Here is a 13,918-nt window from a genome sequence, read left to right on the forward strand (position 1 = left end):
ATAAATTGGGAGACTGATCAATAAACTGAGAGACTAATCAATAAAGTGGGAGACTGATCAATAAACTGAGAGACTAATCAATAAAGTGGGAGACTGATCAATAAACTGAGAGACTAATCAATAAAATGGGAGACTGATCAATAACGCAGAGATCGAAGTTTGGGAGACTAAATTGGGAGAGTGGTCAATAAAGTGGGAGACTGATCAATAAACTAGGAGACTTTTAAACAGAGCTTGCTGAAGTTGAGGTGACATCCTGAACCCTGAGCCTGAATCTCTTGACACTGGATCAACAGAAAACAAGCTTCTCTTTGTTAGACAGAAACTTCAACGTTACTACAAGCATTAATCATAACAGCAAGGAAATGCACTCCTTATGCAGCTTAGCAGTTAGACTATAAAGTGGGAGATTGGTCCATAAAGTGGGAGACTGGTCAATAAATTGGGAGACCGATCAATAATTTGGGAAACCAATCAATATAATGGGGGACTGGTCAATAAAACGGGGAACTGGTCAATAAATTGGGAGACTGATCAATAAACTGAGAGACTAATCAATAAAGTGGGAGACTGATCAATAACACGGAGATTGAAGTTTGAAGATTATATAGCGTGTCAATTTAACTGAAAAAAAAAATGTCTTATATTAAGAAAGATCAGACAGTGATCTCTCCAGAAAATAAAAAAATAACTTCAATACTATCACAACACCGAAAATCAGTGCAAGTCTGTGAGGGACAATTACATTCTGGAAGTAAACAGCAAGTTAGCTAATCCATCAGCTCCTGCTTAGACATCTAACTTTACTGGTTAGTAAATAAAATGCCAAAAACTGAACGTAGGTCAGTAATATTATTTTGTTATACATAAATCCTGGCTGCAGAGTTTTTTAAGAAATTTTCAGTAAAACAATAGGAAGTTTTCTACAGTTCTAAACATGCGTGGTGAATGAATAGGAAAATCTCTCCTGAATAAAAACTACAGTGTTTTATATTTTCTTTTAGACTTCTGTGTTGAGCAACTGTTAGGTAGTTAGTGCTTTCATAATCACACGAACTCCAAACCAATCATGCATCAGTTATAAAATGAAAGCTGCAAAAAAGGTAAAATACATCTCACTACAGACAGAATAAAGACACTTACCATCAGATCAGTACCGCTGAGCTTTCCTCAGAGCCAGCTAAAGAGGCACAGAATGAGAGAATTCAATTAAAAACAAAACAACAAAAAAGTAAGTACAAAACTAAAGTTTTGTAATTGCTTTAATCATCTGATAGTGTATAGGTATGTCAATATACACTAATCAGACAATTTTAAATAATTATACAGGATTATTATTATTATTATACTTTCTCCAACTATCTTAACACATACAGTAAGAAATTGTTAAGAGTGTTGTCACTTAATATAATAAATCAGATTTAGATCATAATATTAAGTTGTACATTTGTTATAGCATGAATTTTTCAAACTGTACCACTACTAGAACAAAGGTATTCCTTACTGCAGATATTATATTTCTTTGGCAAAATAAAATTCCACATTCAAAACTAATACAAGAAACAAAGCAATTTTAATGAAACTAAAACTGAGGAGAAGCTTGTGGCACATTATCCAACATTTAAGACAAAACAATTATTAGAAATAGGCATGATTCCTAATCATGAAAATCAGATAACAAGCCCTTTCTTCGCCAAACCGTATTCTGTAGAGTCTTGATAGATTCATCTGCCCTATGCTCAGGTTCGTACGCTGATTCTATAATAAGCGATATTATGTATTTTGCAGAGATGTCATACTGAGACTAAAGTAACCAAAAACCTCAAGGCTAGTCTTGACATGAAGCTTAACAGACATAACACTGAGCCACTGTAGAGTTGTGCAGGTGACAGACATGACAGGTCACCTCACTGTGCCTAAACGAACAAAAATATCATTTTCTTAAAGCAGGCCTTCTCACTTAGCCAGATAACTTAAGCTAAATGATTTCACTGTTGCTCTAACACACTTAATTTACGTCAAGAAGGCCTCAATGAGCGGCACAATCTTTTTCACAAAGCAAGTGAAAGGAAAGTAATAAGAATTTGCTGCATACTGTCAGTTCAGATCACACTTGACCTAATTAAGATACTCACTACACGCAATAATTTCAGTTACAAAGAAAGGTTAAGTCTATTGTCACTGAAATGATTTAATTAGATAACTATCGTTGACAAGAGGACAATAAAGATCTATACCAGAAACTGAACATTTACCACGTAGAGTAAAGCTTAGGATACACTAAAGCTTGGGATAAATACATGAGTAGGGAGTTAGAGGAGCTAGAGACATGAGACAGAGCAGGAAGGCACCCAATATCTTAGAATGATGCATAATGATATCCTGGAGTCAGTGGTGTTGCGATATGGATATACCACTAATCTGCATCGCCTTAAGCAAATTCTCAAAGTATGACATATTAAGTCATGGGATCAAGTTTGATGATTCATGGAAAGGAGTTTGATATAATAATTTGTGGCCACAAGATACTTAGTTTGTGGAATCGAATTATTAACTTATGGCCTTAATACATTATCTTGTGGCCACGCCCTGTTAAGAAATACCTCAGTGTTACCTCAGCAGCTCCGTAAAGATGCGTCCTTCAAGACACTTTATATTTAAATACAAGTCTTCAGATCAAGTCCAACAGGCATTGTCATCATTATTCTTACATAGGCTTTCTTAGCTAAATAACAGAGATTGAGGCCACCAAACATTTACAAGAGCAGTATGGCCGACAGTCATGGCTCCTCAGACATAATAAACACTCACAACAGCGGGCAAATTACACTTCTGCTGTGAAAATCACAGCGCCAGTTCTCTATGAGATAAAACGATAGTATTGAACACAGGCAAAGCAGAATGAAGAGTTTAAAATGACAGACAGACAGACTGAGAAGCAATAACAGGATCATGCTGATATAATGTTATAGCCCCGAGTACTGGTTGAGCCTGAGTATCCTCTCAGTGACTGGGTTCGACTCTCTGCAAGCTTGTGCAGTCAATTTATATGTCATTGACAACAAGCAGGTGTGTTGAGGACATGCATTAAGACAAAGTGTTTCCTGTGTTCGCCTGCATGATCTGGTCCTGTTGTATCAGCTACAGGCGTTTGCGTCAACAGCATGTATAACGTCACTGAACCGGGTCAGGAAATGTGTCAAATCCGAATTGATACTAATGGAGCTTCAGTTTCAGGCCACTGTGAGCCCTGATACTGATACTTTGTACTGGATTGGATCAGTACTCTTAAATTGCCAGTAAATATATAGCTAAATAGAGAGAGAGAGAGAGAGAGAGAGAGAAACTTTGCCCATTATTTATTTAAAACAACAGGTTTATATAGAAGCCTTAACTTCCCCATCCAATGTTAACACTTATATATAATGTATATATATAATATATATACACACACACATATATATATACATATATATATATATATATATATATATATATATATATATATATATATATATATATATAATTAATGCTGTGTAACTAGAGTTTGAAAATGATTTGGAGTTTTCTTGACTGCCTGCTCTGAAGCTAAATCCTCTTTTGGCTGACTCGGAACAAAATCTCTTTCTTAGGAATCATGGAAATTGTTCCCTAGTTACTTTGGGATCATTTGATAATGATGCTCAGAAAAGAATAAACTGAATATGTCTAGTCTAAATTAGCAACAGTCCATACAATTCAATTTTGTGCTTTTTTTTTTTTTGCCAACAAATGTTTCTGAATGTTTCTAGCTTAAACACTATCTTTTTGAGAACTGGAACTGAATTTGAACAACAAATTGTATTTGTATTTATTATTGTGTAATATTCTGTACTTTTGTGTAGCATATACGCTGTTTATGTGTATGTGTCTAAACCATACACACTCTCACCTCACTGACAGTGAGCAGTGACAGGTCTGGTTCTGCTCATGACACAGAGAGAAAACAGCAGGTGTAAAGAACATTGTGTGTGTGTGTGTGTGTACCAGCAGTGGCTCATGACCTTAGAATTGATGGGGCAGGACAACATTAACAATGACGTAGCCTCAGACAAATTTAATTTGAGAGGCAATCACACTTATGCTATAGACTACTATCTAATGATTTTTTTAGAGTAACCCTGTAACAGGAAGTTGAGCGTACAGTCTAGATGCACCTTCATTCAACTGAAGAAACACTAATATCATTAACCTGGATTGCCATTACCAAAATTTCCAGCCCAACTGCATCTCAAAAATCACACACCAGACTGGAAATTAGCCCAAAAAAATTTAACATCGGAAAAGGGAGACATTTTTCTTTTTCTCGGCCTTTGTGTGGATAACAAGGTGCAAATGCATTTCTGATGTACAGCACTTATCCCCTCCATAATCCCCCTTTCCTTCTCCCAAGCTCTGCAATATATCTTACAATAGAAATGGTTATGTACATCACAGACTACATTTATGCTTTACCTTTGCTTTAGTTTATTTGCTTTGGTGGCTGCTGAGTGATTTTTAAATAGCTGAATGTGTCGCTGTCCGCTGCTCATCCCCCAAGCATGAGGCAGTGTGATTCATGCCCCAGTGGGCCTCTATTAGCACTGGTTGCAGTTCCCATTTTTGACCACTAGGTCACTGCAATTATAACTATGTGGAGCTCACTGCCCAATGATTGCGCAACATTTAGAAAGGCGAGCAAATCAATGGGACACTCGCTTATATCTGTCAAATCAACATTTTTTTTTAAATTGTTGGTCACTCAAAAGAGGGAATTAGTATTTTAACTGAATTTAAAAAGCTTGGAGGACTTTGTGAAGATTAACATTTGTTGAATGGCTGATATAAATGGTAGGCTTCTGCTTGTATGGATGAGCCACCACTGGTGTGTACCTGTGATAAGTGAGCAAACTGTGAATGGTGGGCTGAAATGGTCTAATAGACAATAGCCCTTCTCAAAAAAGCACTGATTTAAATAATGTCACACACGTGCATGCGCACACACACACACACGCATCTGTGCACTTGTACGGGAATACACAGAGCCCTGTCAAAGGTGAATCAGTCCAAGCCCAGAGAACAAAAAGTCTTCTGGAAATTACTGTGCTCCATCTCTCTCTCTCTCTCTCACACACACACACACACACACACACACACACACACACACAGTGTGATGCAACAGACATTCAGTAAAGTTCACGGCCCCAAAGTACCATTGTTGCATTGTCTTTGCTATGCTGTCTCACATCAATGGACACACTGTGGTGATACCTCTGTGGGAAGGGGTCCAGCACATTGTGTGTGTGTGTGTGTGTGTGTGTACAGTATGTGGACGTGTACATTAGAGAAGGGTAGCGTCTGGTACATTTACTGAATGCACTTCTATTGTGTGTGTGTGTGTGTGTGTGTGTGTGTGTGTGTGAACCACTCACACATTTTTCAGCGATACTGGAGGTATAATGAGTTTAGGACAGTGATCCACTCCACGCTTGCTCACAGTAACACAGTAAATGATCCGGTGTTAAAACAGAATGTTTCTTTTTTCCCTCCTTCAATTAGTTTTGTTTCCATTAAATCTAAATTAATTAAACTCATTTATTCATAGGTTTGCTCTTTTGGTGTCACTTTGCTGACAAACCTACATACTGCAGAAAATATGTCTTCTAGGGTCTCGATATGAATTTTTTGCCATACTGCCCACCGCAATACAGTATAATAGTATCATATGTAAGAAATAAAAGATAACAGTTATAGGACAGTTACAGAAGATGTGCTGCTATAGGAGTATAATCAACAACTTTCAGCATGTCCTATAGTGTTTTATTCTCTTATATCACAGCAAGCTGCCAAAGATTACAATTTATTTATTGAATTTATTAATTTATTAATGAAAGACATGTCATGCTTTGTAACCAGTCATAGTTACATGTAATGTTGTGAAACATCCACAAGGCAAGTTAGTTCCGGGTATCATTTACATTCCAGCAGCTATAAACAGCTGTTCCCACACCAGCCTCTCTTGTTTTTTTCTCTAGAAGTTAATGAGACAAAAAAACCAGAGAAACCAAAATGTACTTTGTCCTAAAGACCTTTTCGTAGTGGAAAACTTACTGACGGTTTCAAAGCTCAAGATACCCATGACTCCTTCCATAAATATTACATAAACATCTCCTTACTTTTTTCCATTTATTGTTCTTAGATTATGTGAAGCGTCCACCATACAAGTCTCTGTGAACGTCTCTACTATAGAAACAACAGTGTATTAGAACGAGTGCATTTCTGTGATTTGAATAACAGCTATATTAACCAACACCTTCTGAGTCGTCAGATTCGAGAATTCAGCAGTGTTGTGGTATAATCATGTGCAATACAGTAAAGGTTTATAATGAGCTAGTATAATCATAGCTTATTTATTCAACAAGCACTAAACACATACTACGTGCATTTCATTGCAAAAGGCAACATGACCTGACGTCTGTGCCTGAATTCTCTGGCACACACCCGCTCACCCACATACACTTCCGTGTGCTCATCACCTATTTAAATAACTAGTATTGCTTCAGCACATGGCAATCTGATCCGTCATGACCCACTCATCTTGAAAACAGCTGCTCTAGGATCAGTTCTTTCCAAAAAGAATTCACTTGGGCTGAAATGGCTGACCCATACCAGCACACCAGATATGCAGAGAACACACACGCACGTACACCATGACGGAGATGAAACCACGTAGTAATACTCTGACAGTAAACCTCGACCTAAAATCTTTCAGGAGATGACTTCGAGGACAGTGTTTCACATGGCTCAGGTTTGTCTGAACAGCACTCAGTTCAAAATGAACTTTTAATTAATTTATTTAAGATGTAATGGAAATGCATCACATCCACTGTTTCCATGACACTTCTAACTGTCTAGAAAAGCCTTAAAAACTTATAAAGTCAAAAAATAAATCAAAAATAAATTTTAAAAAATCACATAAAAAAAGAAATCACATGATTAAATCACACATAATCCAATCTGCAATGCTTATACACACACACTCACTCACACACACACACACACACACACACACACATATATATATATATATATATATATATATATATATATATATATATATATATATATATATGCGAAAGTGCAAAAGTCTTAGGCACTGTATTAATTTTTTAGTACAAATTTTATGACTTCTATATTTTAGATTTCCAAACGTTTTCCAGCATAAAACTAAATGTTACAGAAAAATGTTTGTATGTCAGTAAAGAAAGCAGCGTATTAGGTAAGAGACACTTTTCAGACAAAAAAACATAATGAAGGCTGCTGGGTTTTGCTGCAGAAATAAGAAGCAAGTGCGACAGTCGAAGTCTCCAGAAGAACTGTGGCTGGTTCTGCAAGTAACACTTACAGCTCATTTCCTTATAAAACTGCACACACTGTGCCTGAGACTACTATTTTATTTTTAAAGCAAAGGGTCGTTACACCAAATATTGACTTTGTTTCATTTATTACTGTTTGCTGCACTTTATAGTATTTTTTAATGTAGAAACATTTAATTTCCTTATTTTTGAAGGCATCTTTGCTCTACAGCATTTTTTTTTTTTTTTGCATGTGCCAAAGACTTTTGCACAGTACTGTGTGTGTGGCCTGTTCTGATACTATCTTGAACATCCTACCTGATCCAGAAGGTAGGAACTTCAATGCAACATCAATCCTAGTCATTGCTAAGAGAATCTAGAGAATGTAGTAGTGCAATAACTTTCACTGCATGCCTGGTAATGACAGCTGTTTGACCTAATGACCAAAACAAGCAGTGCAGAACGCGTTAGAGAGGCATACTCACATGCGCGCGCTTTGGTTCCACTGGTACTCTGCATGTATATTTAAATCACGCGTCTCTGCTCAGGACAATGCGTCAACGCGCGCGCGAGTGGCCGCGTGCGCGCGCGCGCGTGTGCGTCCCGAAAGGCGCACGCGCCCTAGCTGAAATATTGCCCGTTCATATTGCCCACCCGACAAACTATAGTGGTGTCGATGCTTTCCGAAAGCACTTAGTCTGAGTTGAGACAGAGTTCCACGCTGTTTTTCTGTGTCTTCTTCACTTTGCCCTGAACTTCTGCACTCAGCCTGAAGCGCAGGATGTTCACAGATGCAGGTTAAACTATTAACACTATTAAAGTCTAATAAAGTGCATGCATCATTATTAAAGCACTGACTGCTACCACAATGCCACTATCACACACCTCACACTTCAGCACCTTTAAATCCCATTTGAAACCATCAAGAGAGAAACCATCAGACTTTACACTAAGATATCAGCTCATATAGGAAACACAAAATACCCTGCACCGTTCCAAAGCACTACACACCGTTACAAACCGCCCAGAAAACCACACAAGTGTGTGTGGAAGCAAACAAATCGAGAAATGTGTCAAAGCCTTACTTCAAATCATCAGCTCGCTCCAGTGCAGTCTAATTTTAAAGTGCAAACACAGTGAAGGTTCCAGCTCTCTCTCTCTCTCTCTCTCTCACACACACACACACACACATACAGACACACACATATACACACACGCACACACACCTAACTACGAGAGACAGTGGGAAAGACAAGGGCTATTCACGGGCAAAATACAGCGTTTGTTCCCTGAAAAGCGAACGCACGCGGGAGCAGATAAAGTAGCTTTGTTTCTCTCTCTCTCTCTCTCTCTCTCTCTCTCTCTGTGTGCGTGTGTGTCTCTCTCTGTCTCTCTCTCTCTCTCTCTCTCTCTCCCTTTGTGTGTGTCTCTCTCTCTCTGTCTCTCTCTCCCTGTGTGTCTGTCTCTCTCTCTGTCTCTCTCTCTGTGTCTCTCTTTCTGTCTCTCTCTCCCTGTGTGTCTGTCTCTCTCTCTGTCTCTCTTTCCCTGTGTCTCTCTTTCTGTCTCTCTCTCCCTGTGTGTCTGTCTCTTTTTCTGTCTCTCTCCCTGTGTCTCTCTTTCTGTCTCTCTCTCCCTGTGTGTGTCTGTCTCTCTCTCTCTGTCTCTCTCTTTCTGTCTCTCTCTCCCTGTGTGTGTCTGTCTCTCTCTCCCTGCGTGTGTCTGTCTCTTTCTCTCTGTCTCTCTCGCTCCCTGTGTCTCTTTCTGTCTCTCTCTCCCTGTGTGTCTGTCTCTCTCTCTGTCTCTCACTCCCTGTGTCTCTCTTTCTGTCTCTCTCTCCCTGTGTGTGCCTGTCTCTCTCTCTGTCTCTCTCTCGCTCTCTCTCTGTTTCAGTTTTCAATTTCACATGCTTTACTGGAATGACAAATAATTGTACCTTTGTATTGCCAAAGTACAAAGGAAGGGTGGTGTAAAAACAGGAGAAATAAAAGAAAAAAGACAAAAGATAATAAAATTAAATTAAACACTAATAGATTTAAAATAAAAGGGGACACAGTGGCTTAGTGGTTTGCACACTTGCCTCGCATTTCCGGGGTTGGGAGTTCAATTCCTGTGTGTGCAGAGCTTGTATGTGCTTTGAGGTTTCCTCAATGTACTCTGGTTTCCTCCCCCAGTCTATAGACGTGTTGTAGGCTGATTGGCATTTCTAAATTGCGTGTGTGTGTGTGTGTGTGTGTGTGCGTGCAATTGTGCAGGTTGGTTATGGTGTGATAGGTTGGCACCCTCTCCAGGATGGCCCGTGCCCTTGCCCCATGTCCCGTGGGATAGGCTCCAGAACATTATATACAGAACAGTTGAAAAACGAAAGATAAAATGAGGAAAATTACAGAATAAAAGTGAATTTACTAATAAAGGCAAGAAAAAATTTCAAATAATAATAAAGAAGAGCAATCGTGACAATAACAAGATACCCACAGGCAAGGCAGATCATTGACTGTCCCTCATATTGTGGCAGGCCGAGTCATGTTGCACTGCTAATACAGCAGTCTTTATGTTCACCTAGTAATGTTTGGTGTGTGTGTTTCATTTTATGTGTACATATACGAAATTAATTTTATGTTTACATTAATATGTATTTCGTGCATTCTGTTAGGAAGTGCAGCTCTGTCTCAGTCGTGTTTTGGTTGCAGTGTAGGCACAACCCTTCTTCCTGTAGGAGCCATGTTTTCCTGTGTCTGCCTGTTGCTATTGCTAGGTTGTGTCTGCTGAGTCTGTACCTTGTCAAGGTGGTTCTCATTTTTTTTATTATCTGTCTCTGTGTACAGATAGTCTGGTTTCCCAATAGGAGATGTAGTTTTGTTTCATTCGTATTTGTATTCTCTCTCTCTCTCTCTCTCTCTCTGTATATATATATGTGTATATGTGTATTTCACATGTAGCCCACTTTGCTACAAAAGTTAGGCTAGTTTGCTACAACATTCAGCCTACTTTACTGGAACAAGGCTAGGAGGCTAAACCTGAATATCACCAGTAGATGGTGGTATTTACTGATTACTAAGAGCTTTGTGCACAAACTGTGAAAGTCTTGTTGTGTTTTAAATATATTTGATTTGGTGATTTACATGCTAATTAAATGGTCTCGAGTCAGGGCTATAATCAGGTTCAAGTTTTTATTGAGGTCCACATTGCAGAAATATAACCCAACTCATATGTAATATACCACAATGCAGAATGTATACTACACCAATTGCTAATTTCTAATGATATGTGTCATTTTATTGACTATTTTGGTTTAGAGTTATCTCTCTTTCAGGGTAGCACAGTGGATAGCATTTCCTCCTCACAGCTCCAGGGTCACCAGGTCGATCCTGACTGAGCTCGGGTTACTGTCTGTGTGGGGTTTAGTATGTTCTTCCCATGTCTATATGGACTGATTACACTAAATTTTCCCTAGGTATCATTAAGTGTGTGTGTGTGTGTGTGTGTGTGTGCACTTGGTGCAGTACGATTGACTGATGTCCAGTTCAGGGTGTATTCCTGTCTCACACCCAGTGTTCCTAAGATAACCACCACCTTGACCAGGATAAAGTGGTTACTGAAGATGAATGAATGCTATCTCTCTCTCTTTGCATTTGCTTGATCTCCTTTTCTTTTTTTTGCTTCTCACTGATTACTGGAAAAGCAAACAGTAAAAATGCCCCATACCCTGCAGCAAATGCTACTGCAGCTAGCAAGCTGATTTGGCTAGCAATATTGTGAGTAGTAACTTGCATTTTGCAATCCGCCATAGGAGAGTCTTGGAATAAAAGTATTTTGGCATAGTAGGTAACATTCTGCCATCATGTGATCAGGAAGTCAATGTTTCCATATTGAATCTGACAACTCATTTGCTATGTGAAAGGTTGAAGAAAAAAAACTAATGAAACTAATGAAGTCCAGACCTCAGGGTCCTCATAACTAGTTACACCCAAGGTCAAAATGTATCATAATCCTCAAGTTGCCTCCAGGAAAAATTGGCATTTCATAAACCTAAGGCCATGGGAATATTTTATTTCATGCACAAAATTTTTTATGTGTCCAGAAATATTAATATGCGTGCAAAGTTTACTTATATCATTCACACCATTTGCACTCAGTGGCCACTTTATTAGCAACATCTAACACGTATAAGTCTAGCAGGCACAGCACAGCTGGGATTTTGAAATACTTCACTGTCACTCCTAGGTTAAAAATAGTCTTCCAACCAAAAATATCCAGGCAATAACGGTCATAAACTGACACTAATAAATGCCTAGAGCAGGGGTCTTCAGTCTTTTCTGCAAAGGGCCTTTGTGCCTGCAGGTTTTCATTCCAACCAAGCTGAAGCCACACCTCATTCCATCTCATCTTGGTCTCCAATCAGCTATCAAGTGTGCCTTGTATTTGGTTAGAATGAAATCCTGCAGCCACAGATCAGATGAAGAACCCTGGCCTAGAGGATGATTATCACACACTGTGCATGGAAAAAATTATCCATAGTATTTACTCTTTTAGGTGAACAATATACAGAATGATGAAATGATGGACAGGTGGCAAAAAAAGGAGTGCAGGTGTACTGCATGATGCAGTTAGGCAGTTAAAACCATGTGACATTTGCATTCAGACCTATGATAATTGATCTGTGGAAGTTGTGATTGACAGCACACTTTCAATGACCATAATGCTCCTGTATTAGTGGTGTAAGGAAAAAAAAGGAGAAGAGCCAATATTTTTCAGGTGACTGAGAATTTCAATGCAGGACATGATCAGACTGTCAGCAAGAACAATGTTACAACAACTGTATAAAGAAGGATATTACATTAGGGTTGCATTACAAAGATAAACACACATTTGAGAGTTTAGTGGTATAAAAACCTGACAATCGTGTCCAGTCAGTTGCGGCCCCATGGTGGTCCCTTTCCACCAAGCACAGAGTAGGGGAGCACTGAGAAACTATGCAGAGCAACAGATGAGCTACAGTCTGAAACTGTATACCCTGAAAGCCTATATTGTTGTGGCCCTGATAAAAAAGCCAATAATTATATGTACAGGGTAAATGGTGTTGCCTAAAAAAAAAATGACCAAGGTCCACTGAGTGTATTTCATAAGAGGTAAACCAGATATACAATTAGTGTTGTCATTTTACTGTCCAGAAGATGGCAGTATGATCTTAATTTCCATTTAGAGTGTGCTTCAGCTTTTAACAGATGTGTTCTACTGATTTTAACACAACTTAGTTGACTTCCTCTTGTCATTTCGCCTTGTAGGAAACCCTATCACCATCTTATCCAATATTCCAGTCAGTATTTATTTTGAAATATGATTTATAATGTTCAAACTGGGTTTTATGTAGCCAGCTACATCACCTACACAAGACACACAAGCACAAGCTAAATTATTAGCATTCTAGCTACTTAGCATTCCTGTTGGGTGGAAAAAAAAAAAAACAGTCTGGGCCAATAAACTGGCAAATTAGCCTCATCTGGACAAGCTGTTCTGTTTCACGCCTGTTTCAACTGCCTGAGGTGGTGATACCTTCTTGTGCATGTGCCATGACCTTCAGCTAAATCTAGAAATGACTGTAAGACATGGTATTTTATATGGGGTGGGGGTGGGGGACTTACAATAGCCTGGTTGCATAAGTGTGAACACCCCTTAACTATTATTTTGTTAAGGCACCTTTTGCTTGTAATACAAAACACAGTCCTTTTGGGTAAGGGTCTACCAAGAGTCTTAGCACATTTTGATTTGGCAATTTTATTCCACTCTTCCTTGCAAAAATGCTCCAGATCTATCAGTTTGCAAGGGGATCTCCTGTGAACAGCCCTCTTCATGTCATTCCACAGGTTTTTGATAGGATTTAGATCTGGGCTCTAGGTCTGGGCCATTCGAAAACATTGATCTTCTTCTTCTTCCGAAGCCGTTTCTTTGTTGACTTGGATTTGTGCTTTGGGTCATTATTATGCTGGAAGGTGAAATTTTAATTCCTCTTCAGCTGTCTAACAGACGCCTGCAGGTTTTGTGCCAAAATAGATCACAATGCCACAGCCATCCGTGGCTGGGAGTCCAAGAGAGCAAAATCGGCCATGCTCTATCCTATCCCTGTCCATCAGAGTGACATTAACCTATTGCAGGTGTTTAAGCTCATGTATGCAGAATCAGGCAGACATTGCTTTCCACTGAGTGTGTTCAGCTGCCTTGTGATGTACCATGAGCAGCAGAAAAGACGTGGTTGAGAGGAAAATGGCCAGATTGGTTTCTGTTGACACGAAGGCTATGGTAACTCAAATAGCCACTCTTTACAACCATGGTGAGCAGAAAAGCATCTCAGAAAGCACAACATGGAACTATTACATCATCTATCTGGAGAACAAATGATTAAACCATCTGTTCTGATATCTAGTGTGCAAATTTCAAACATAAATAAATGCAAACATGTGATGAATAAATCAGTATTCACTATTAAGCCCCTTTTTTTTCAACTTTTCAAATTCTTATTTCCACTCTTCTACCAACTCTGTATGCACTCA

The 13,918-nt window shown here is 38.8% G+C and overlaps 1 protein-coding gene across 5 annotated transcripts in view; it reads right to left on the minus strand.

The window, feature by feature from the left end:
* Positions 1 to 8,476, minus strand: part of tmcc1a (transmembrane and coiled-coil domain family 1a) — a 45,895-nt gene extending 37,419 nt beyond the window's left edge. Inside the window, exons 1-2 of one of the 5 annotated variants that reach the window (XM_053236125.1) lie at positions 8,459 to 8,476; positions 1,144 to 1,180 (exon numbers count right to left, since the gene is read on the minus strand). Coding sequence is in view for 2 of the 5 variants with exons in the window: in XM_053236122.1 (XP_053092097.1) it covers positions 1,144 to 1,146 (3 nt within the window). In the remaining 3 variants the exon portion in view is untranslated. Of the gene's footprint in view, positions 1 to 1,143; positions 1,181 to 7,858; positions 8,282 to 8,458 lie in introns of those variants that run through there. The other 4 variants (XM_053236122.1, XM_053236124.1, XM_053236128.1 and 1 more) reach the window with 4 other exon arrangements.
* Positions 8,477 to 13,918: the final 5,442 nt, after the last annotated feature.

The sequence above is a fragment of the Pangasianodon hypophthalmus genome, chromosome 8, assembly GCF_027358585.1.
Source record: "Pangasianodon hypophthalmus isolate fPanHyp1 chromosome 8, fPanHyp1.pri, whole genome shotgun sequence".
Taxonomy (NCBI): Eukaryota; Metazoa; Chordata; class Actinopteri; order Siluriformes; family Pangasiidae; genus Pangasianodon; species Pangasianodon hypophthalmus.